Here is a 9,658-nt window from a genome sequence, read left to right as displayed (position 1 = left end):
ACGAAAATCTCAACAAACATTCATCAATGGGCTATCTGAACAATGATGTTGCAGTTCGAACAATGATTGACTCATACATTACCAATTATGTGAGTAATGTTAACTTATTTGTCAAGTATCACAAGCAAGCCGCAACTCCTTCCACATCAAAAACAAAATCTCCAGGCGTATTTGACAATATAGAAGCTGAACTTTAAGAACTTAAATTATTTATACATAGAAGGAAACAAAAGATAGAATGAAGGATTGAATAACTTAACATCTGACGAGTCAACTGATTATGAAGACTAAGATGTAGGGGTACCCAGTTAATGTTTCTATTGTATTGTAATGTAGGAGTTGATGCTTCTGATGTAACGTACGAGTTAATATTTCTAATGTAATGTACTTTATATTTAGTTAAAATTATCAATATGACAGTCGGAACTCGTCACCTCGGCATGACGAGTTCAGTGGTTTTTCTTTTGTAAAAAAAATTGTTTTAAAAAAAATCTCTAAATTTTTAAAATATTATTTTAATTGAACTCATTATGCCGGCATGTCGTGTTTCAAGAAATACAATAAAATATTAGATCCAATATCTAGGTTCATTAAAATATATTTTTCAACAGAACTTGTCACATCGACATAACGAATTTCAGGTACACCGTAAAAAATATTATGGTTCCCTAAATAATTGTTGTGTCGTATTGGGCTGAATAATTAGCTTGTCTCAATTTTGCCTAGGGTAATGAGGTGCTTAATGGGCTTAGTGTTGGGCCCAATTATGGGTTGTGTAATATGTTGGGTAATTGGATTATTTGATCTATTGGGCTTGGGTAATCGGAAAAGCAAGCCAATTGTAAGTTGGTTCGCTAAGTGGTGGGGCTCAGGTAATTGTATAATTTGGCCCATTAGCCCAAACGTCCCAAATCCAAAATTCCCTTTGCATGAACCCCAGCAAACCACAACTCAAACGTCTCATATTTACCTTCAAACGTCTTGAATTCAAATTGAAGCATCAGAACGAAATTAGTTATCTGCAATTCTAGCATGGAAGTTAAAAATTAAATTTTTATTCCTCATATCTTAATCAAAATTAGATTTTTTTTTCATTCATTTTCAAATCATAAATCGCCATTTTCGAGTATCTTTTACAGCACAAATAAATTTAATTCATCATCCACTACCACTTTATTGTTTTGAATTTTAGAAATTCAAATGAAAACCATTCTTCCAAAAATACAAACAATATACCTAAAAACTAACTTCATCAAACAATCACCGAAAAAAAACGAAGCATCAAACAATATACCTAAAAACTAACTTCATCAAACAATCACCAAATGATAATTTCACTATAGCACACGACCGACACATATATTAAGCTTTTTCACTATAATAACTATTTAATACTTAAATCAAAATGAGACTTTGGAACTAAATATGCACTTTACTCAAAATAGAGAGAGAGACTTCATAATAGTCACCTCCTTTGCTGCTTAAAATACACTGTACACAGCTTCCCCTACAATCAAGTTAGATCGCAGGTTATGGATATCGAGTTAAATAGTTTAGGCCAATACCAGCTCCCCCACTTCCTGTGGTTCTCGTTGTTCGGGAAAAGGTCCTTCTCGGTTTGGGAGAAGAATGCGCTTTATTTCTTCTGCGTTAAGTGTTTCGTACTCCAAAAGTGCATTCGCTAATTCGTGTAATGCCTTCTCTTGCTGAAAAAAATGTCGAAGTGTTGATTAAACTCTCGAGTATCGGCAGCCAATAGGCATGCCATTTCTTGATAGAATGATCGATTTTTAGTTCCAACGTGCTTATGGAAAAACTTAGCAGAAATAAAACATATACACATGGTGGACGCATAGTTGTATTACAAAAAAAGGGGTTTCTTGAACATACCTTCTTTAACAGGGCTTTCACACGATCATATGCTTCTCTTAGAAGCTTTACAACCTGCATAACAAAACTAAAACGAACTAAGATCGAAAAGACACCTTTGCTAATCAGAACTCTACATTGCAGAAACGTACTTCAGCATCAATGCGAGATTGCATTTCTGAACTTGGTCGCTCTTTAATATTAACTGGTCCAATTGCATCACTCATCCCACAATTCGATACCTGGCAGTGTATGCGAAAGCCATAAGATATTTATGGTTTGATATATAGTTTACTATGAACCGGAAAGACAAATATAGAAATGGAGAATTACGGATTAAAGAAAACACTTTGAAACATACCATATATTGAGCAAGCTCTGTAGCTGTATGCAGATCACTACTTGCCCCAGTTGTGATATGGTCCTGACCAAAGATGAGTTCTTCGGCAACTCTTCCTCCCATACAAACATCAAGACGAGCTAATAATTGCTTCTTACTGATTGACGTCTCATCGGTTGATGGCAGCTGGGTAACCATTCCCAAAGCAGATCCACGAGGCATGATTGTAGCCTTGTGGATCGGAAGAGCACCTTCGGTATTGAAAGCAACAATTGCATGGCCACTCTCATGATAAGCAGTGAGCTGAAGTTATGTGCAACAGTATAAGTAAATACGGGACATCTTACTTTAAACATCCGCCTTTGCTCCTGCCTAAAGCAATACTAAGAAAATTCAATACCTTCTTCGACTCTTCCGATAGAAACATTGTTTTACGTTCAGTACCCATGAGAATCCTATCTTTAGCATGCTCCAACTGTGAAGCAGTCAGTTTATTTGCACCTTCAACTGCAGCTTTAATCGCAGCAATATTCACCAAGTTTGCCAGATCTGATTGACAGAGTAATAGGGAAAAGTTATAAAGAAAATAAGAATATACACAGAAATAGTAAACTTTTTTCAGTTTATGCAGAAAAAGTTACCTGCTCCATTGAATCCAGGAGTACCACGAGCAATTGCTTTGACATCCACGTCATCAGACAAAGGTTTATCCTGTAGGTAGAGCTCCAAAATCTCTTGACGACCTTTTACATCTGGATTAGGGACAACAATCTAAAAGATGGGCTATAAGTCTTCTCTATAGAGAGAACAGAACATGAAAAAGGCAAATATCTATCTTGTAAGACTAACAATAGTCCACAAGCCAAAATTAGATAGCAAGCCTTTGTGAATTTTTCATACTCAACAATCCAGTATTATAAGCAATCACAAACTGATGCATCAACTAATCTATGACGACATGAAAAAAATCTTCAGTGGCATGCAGCCAGGCAGATGGATGGCGGGGGAGGGGGTGTACTCTGATTAAGCCTCACGGAACCAACACTATTTGTCATTATTGATTTCTCTAAGAACAACTTTGACCAATATATTATCAAACACCCAAGACTCAACAAAACACTAGTGATTGGAACACTTACATGCCTGTCAAATCTACCGGGTCTTGTCAAAGCCGGATCAAGAATGTCAGGTAGATTTGTTGCAGCCATCAGAATTATTCCCTGTGAGACAGATAGAGGTTAAACAAATTCAAAATGTAAAATAGGAATTATTGATATAACAAGCTTATTTTAATATGCCTCATTCTGTTCAAAACCATCCATTTCGACAAGCAGCTGATGCAGCGTTTTTTTGGTATGGCCTTCCCATTGTTTCCGTGTCGATCCAACAGCATCTATTTCATCAATGAAAATGATACAAGGGGCCTATAAAATATGAAACATTGTTGAATGGCATGGTTAGAAGGTATGACGGAAAATATATCAAGCAATCAAAATAATTCCCTCAACCTAGTAATAATGAACATCAACCTTCTTCTTAGCTGCTTGGAAAAGGGATCTCACACGCCGAGCACCAACACCAACAAACCTACCATAGAGATAGTGAATTTCAGGCAATATATCTATAACACCACATAATCCCCATAACCAACCACATAGTATACAATAATCACATGGAAATCTATAGAAGAGGGTGGCCAAGCAAAGATGAAATGAGAGGGTGGCTTACATTTCCTCAAATTCAGATCCTGCTCTATAGAAGAAAGGTACCCCAGCTTCCCCAGCAATAGCCTTCAAGGTCACACAAACAAAATTTCATTATAACATGTATAAAAGCATCTGCAACAAACTTTAAAGAATATTGTGGAACCACTAGCAGCAAAATAGGCTGTTTTACCGCTGTTAATAAATTGAGTTGCAGTGAGTGTTAGAGTTCGACCCAAATTCGATCTACTCAAATTGATTGGGGAACGTAGAAAACGTTTGATTGAAAATAGTAAGTTCATTCAATTTTAAGTTGATTGAGAATAGGAAACATAGTTTGAGTAGATTTCTAGCTATACAAGTTTCTTTTGTAATCGAGTACCTATTTTCATAAATAGATATTAAGGTTAGAAGTCAAGTAGCTCATGAGGATTCCGCTAGTCTTCTATTTTCGACATTAGTAAAAATTCTCTTCTGCCCATAGTTTTTCCACAAAATGATTTTTCCACATAAAATTTTGGTGTTTATTTTATTATGTGATCACTGCACTTGTTATTATCTTCTAAAAAATTGGTATCAAAACGTTCAGGTTGCTTGTCTCAATCACGATAAAGACATCCTTTAAGTATAAATTTCGCTATTGAATTGCAACATCAAATTCACATTGTGACAGGTGGAGGTATGAAAATTTGCAAGGTCTCTCTCATTGTGATGAAAGGATAGAGAAAGATTGTTAAGTTCTATATTCTGCATGGTTCAACAATTTTAGACGATGCATTTGTTGTTTCCTCATCCATGTCAGATGACAACATTACTAGTGAAAACGTCTTGACTGAATCAAGCAGAAGAGGATTTCATGTTGAACAAGACAACCGTAGGTATAATAATTTCGAGAAGCATAAGATACTTCAATTTTGTCAGCATAACAAATTTGAGAAGAAAAACAGAGTTCAAATTGCCACATTGATTAATAACGCCAAAAATTAAGTTGTTTCTTCACAATGTTTTATTGTCAGGGAAAGATATAGAAAATAAATTAGAACTCTGCATAGATTCAACGAGGCTGATGTATTATTGATGGTTAAAGATATAATTGTCATTGATGATTAGGATTGTGTTGTGCATGTTATTGCTTGTAGTGAAATAATTGTGAGCAAAGCTGACACTTATGATGACCTTACCAATATGAAGACTAAGTTACCTCGTACATCCAAGCTTGGGCAATGCTTGAATTTGATCTACAATCATTATCTAAGTCGAGATTAAGTTTGACCCGAATTCGATCTAACTAAAATTGATTGAGGAAATTAGGAAAAATAGTTTGATTGAAAGTAAGAAATCTATTTATATTTTTATGTTGATCGAGAGTAGAAAACATAATTTGAGTAGATTTATTGTTATACATCAAGTAATTATCTCTATAAATATATATATCAAAGATTAGAGTTAGAAATCAAGTAGTTCATGGGATTCCTCTTGTATTCTTCTACTTTCGACATTATTGTACATTTTCTTCTGCCCGTATATTTTCCTGAAAGGATTTTTCACATACAGTCTTGGTGTCTATTTTATTGAGCAATCGCTATACTTGTTATTATCTTCTACCAGTGAAAAAAATTCTTTGACATATTTAAGTGACCATAAGTGAGAATATAGAATGAAACCTTACCTTGGCCAACAAAGTTTTTCCAGTTCCAGGTGCTCCAGTCAAAAGGATTCCCTGCAATTTAGTAGTGAATAAGATAATACAAAATTAGGATCAAAGCAAAAAGCCGTTTGACTCAAGAAGTGAAAGAATCAAAGGAAACAAATTTCATCCCTCATGGTTCACAAAAATGCACAATCATTCATTATGGACTAAAGAATCCATTACAGCTTGTTATTCTCTCTCATTAAGGAAGCTTGAAAAAACATAACCTAGAATCTGTAGCCAATCCCTTCCCAACCTAACACCTGAACTAACACTAATCTGATAGAACTTCAGGTGATTTCTTGATATATTTGGTTTTCCCAGCATAGATATCACTTCTGTATTTTCAATTTAAAGGATGTCCTTGATAAAATCTGAAATATAGGGATATACATGCAAGTGCAACAAATGGAAACCGAAAGAACGAGACATATTTAAAAACCATATTATCTGCACAAACCTTTGGCAACTTTCCTCCAAGGCGAGTAAACTTTGATGGGTTCTTAAGGTACTCCACTACTTCCTCAAGCTCTTGTTTTGCATCATCACAGCCTTTGACATCCTTAAATGTTTTAATATTCTGCAAATAAAAAATAATAATGAGGAAAAGAAAACAAGTTTTAGGATTATCTACTAAGTTTCCAATAAATGGCTATGTGCCCTGGCCTATCTATACCAAAACTAAAGCTGTATTTCACTGCATGGTCAACAGAACAGACTTTTGATCATCATTTATCTATAAGGATACCAAATTATAATATTTTCCCTTGAGATATGAATGCTTTTCTATTATTAAGGCACTGCTCAAGGTTTGCAATTCTTACTCAACTGGTTCAACATAGTCTACTTAATCCATTCCATCCATGCATATTGAAAACATAAATGCAGCTTTGGAATGCAACTAAATGTCATAGTCTACTCAATTAAGACATCAAGCAGAGGCATCTAATACTTGCCTTCTCAGGCATCACTTCTTTGTTCAATTCTTTGGGAGCATAAGAGGAACTTGATCCAACACCTGAAGCTCCTATTCCACCCAAGCTTCCTACATATCTCTGAAGTGCAGCAGCACCCATAAACCTGACATGTTAACATAATTGATAACAGGAAGTTAAAACAAGGAACCAAGGACTGGCCCATTCAACAATGAAAAAGAATAGAGAGAGAGAGAGAGAGAGTACAACAGCAATCACGGAATCCATACCAAACCAATCCAACAGCAATAGTGAACAAGATAGTTGAAATAAACTCTTGTGCAAATCTTGATCTATTTGAAAATTTAGGATCAACCTAATAAAGAAAACAACATTGTTATCAAAATAGTTGACAAGGGGTTCAAGGGGGAGAGGAGAATAATCCAAGTTATGGACAGGTTATCATAGTCCACGACTCCAACACAGACAGTAAACTTTACCATCACAACATGCAACGGTTGCTTCTGAGAAATTCCAGGGCTTAAAAAGGGCTCATCCACATTCCCGGATGCACGCTGCTTTAATTCTTGTAACTGCATTTTAAAATTTAATGGATCAGATTGGTATTTTGCTTGAATAATGGAGTGAGAGAAAAAGTACTCATGTAAGGTGCAGTAAAAATTATTTTCTGAACTAGGGTCTTTGTCACAATACACAGTGGAAGTCGCCAGGCCTACACGGCAACTTCTGGAAGTCGCCAGAACTACAAGGCGACTTCTGTAAGTAGCCAGGCCTACACAGCGACTTATGGAAGTCACCAGAATTACACGGCGACTTCTGGAAGTCGCCAGAACTACACAACAACTTCTGCCTAAAATCCCGATCTCTTGCATCGCTTGCATGGGGAAGTCGCCCAACAATCCGGACATCTTCAAAAAGTAGTCTAGCAGTCTGACCTACTTCCCTTAACACTTGTAGATATCATCCTATTTAAGAAAATAAAATTCCAAGGACATTGAATGGGCAATTCTATTCTTTTTCCCAGGTGGACACTTTTGCCTGGATCAGATAGATTAAGATATTACTTATCCACCAATTCATAGGTCCAAGCAGAAGGTGAAAGTAGGGCCTTGTTACCAAAGTTGGAAGACTAGAAGGCTTTCCAGCTTGTTCATCCGGAAGATATTCAGCAATGGCATTAGTGACTACCAAAGCTCGAATATATTCTGCAACTCCTCTGCAGTCTACCGCATGATCCCTTTGTTCAAATCGATTAATCACAGACTCGGGACTGTTTTAAAACAAAAAATGACAATCAAAGCGATAAAAAAAGGAAAAGAAAAAGAAAACGTTTCGAAATTAATTAAACAATACGAAATTGGAAGGAAAAAAACCTGTGCTTATTAAGCTCAGCTAGCAAAGCACCTTGTTTGGCGGCATCTTTGGGATTGACATCGGCTTCGGCAATCAAACGGTCAAGCCGTTTCTCCTGACGCCAAAACGGCCACCAATTGAACCAATCCAAAGCCAACAATTTGTCCAATCCGTTCTTTATCATAGCCCAAATCCCCATCAAAAACACCATGGCGGGAATTTTGCTCTTGGACCCTCCGTTTCCCACCACCAATTCATCACTCTGTCCGTTGTCCACCGCGTTCTCAGATTCCCCATCGACGCTATTCACTTCAATCCCCTCGCCCACATCCTCCAATCCATCGACGGCGACATCGGAATCTAAAACCAGAGGTTGGGAATCTTCAACATTGGAATCGGAGGTAACATTATCTGGGTGCAATGAAGAAGAAGGGATTGAGAAAGGGCGGGGGTATAACCGGGAAAAGAAGAAAACCGGCGAAGGGCAAAAGGGTTTGAGCTTGAGAGAGAGGCCTGGATAATATAAACGGTGAAAACGTGTCTTAAGAAGAGGGAAAGAAGGAGAAGGGTGGGTGCAGAGAAGGGAAGGTTGAAGGCAGAGGATCATTGCTTAATTCGCTTTCTGGGGGTTTAAGGAGAAAAGGATTTGGGGGACTCTTTCTTCTTCTTCAGATTTTTTAATAATAATAATAAAAAGCAAATGAATTTAAGAGCCACCCAAAACCACCAGATTAGGAGAAGAAAGAGGAGGGAAATGAACGAGTGAAGGCAAGTCAGGCTCAAACCTTATCCTCCATTTAATATGGCGCCGGCTTCTTCTGTCAATTTCATAATTTTCTGAAACTTCAAGATATATAATCGCAAAAATACAAAACATTTCTTAGTTTTTATTGGAGTGTTCAACTACTAATAATTCAAGGGCTAATGTTTGGGCAACTTATAGCAATACCATTAGCTTAAAAAAATAGTAATATCACTATTTTAGTTATTTAAAAAACAAAATTTAAAATAAATTAATTATAAAAGTAATCCTCTCCTCCTTACATTAAATATAAAGAAATTAAAATATAACGACTATAACAAAAATTTTCAAAAATTATCGTTTGAAAATTTAGATTTTCGGATGTCGTTGTTGGCCACCACGACATTTTTCAATTCGGTCTCAAAGATTCATGGGTCAGTTCGTCTTGACCCTTTGAGTCTGAGTTTGGTGGTTGTTTCATCGAAAAATGTCCCAAGATTCATGAATCTCAATTGAAATGTTTCTGCTTCCTCACTTTCAATCTCCAATTCGTGGACTTCGGAGCAAGTTATTATAAAATGGAGGTCGGATTTGGACTCAAGTTGTCGAGACGAAACGACCCATGAAATTTGGGACCAAACGACTACCATATACGGCAATCAACGATGACATCCAATTACCTTTTGTTTTTATTCTATAGTTAGGTGAGCAAAATAGGAAAAAGAGTAAAGTTTAATAAGAAATTGTGTAATTTACCGTTATTTTATATTAAATAATAATAATAAATACACGTCATCACAACGATAGAGAGATGAATGAGCAAAATGATTCAATCTGTAAAATTCAATAAGCAAATTAGAAATATTAAAAGTACAATGCATAAAACAAAAGAATAAAATTCAATGAGAAATGATATAATTTAATTTTTTTTTTTTTTTACAAAACTCTTGAGAGAAAAACGATATCCATCAAGTTCAAATATTTTGACCATCTTTAAACAAATCCAATGGTTCTCCACAACGTTTT

At 35.9% G+C, this 9,658-nt stretch overlaps 1 protein-coding gene across 1 annotated transcript; it reads right to left on the bottom strand.

Moving 5' to 3' along the window:
- Positions 1-1,548: 1,548 nt before the first annotated feature.
- LOC120213695 (ATP-dependent zinc metalloprotease FTSH 11, chloroplastic/mitochondrial-like) lies at positions 1,549-8,670 on the bottom strand. The gene is made up of 17 exons (XM_039211756.1): positions 7,911-8,670; positions 7,654-7,807; positions 7,017-7,109; positions 6,807-6,892; positions 6,559-6,682; positions 6,063-6,182; positions 5,582-5,632; positions 3,938-3,999; positions 3,739-3,796; positions 3,508-3,633; positions 3,349-3,429; positions 2,851-2,980; positions 2,610-2,758; positions 2,231-2,512; positions 2,022-2,111; positions 1,891-1,944; positions 1,549-1,706 (listed from the first exon to the last, which is right to left on the bottom strand). The coding sequence occupies exons 1-17, from the start codon at positions 8,495-8,497 to the stop codon at positions 1,554-1,556; spliced, it is 2,400 nt and encodes a 799-aa protein (XP_039067687.1). The 5' UTR covers positions 8,498-8,670; the 3' UTR covers positions 1,549-1,553.
- Between the last annotated feature and the right edge of the window lie 988 nt (positions 8,671-9,658).

Source organism: Hibiscus syriacus, unplaced genomic scaffold (assembly GCF_006381635.1).
Source record: "Hibiscus syriacus cultivar Baekdansim isolate YM2019G1 unplaced genomic scaffold, ASM638163v2 tig00110044_pilon, whole genome shotgun sequence".
Lineage (NCBI taxonomy): Eukaryota > Viridiplantae > Streptophyta > Magnoliopsida > Malvales > Malvaceae > Hibiscus > Hibiscus syriacus.
Note: the sequence above shows the minus strand (reverse complement) of the source record. Positions and strands in the feature narration are given on the sequence as shown.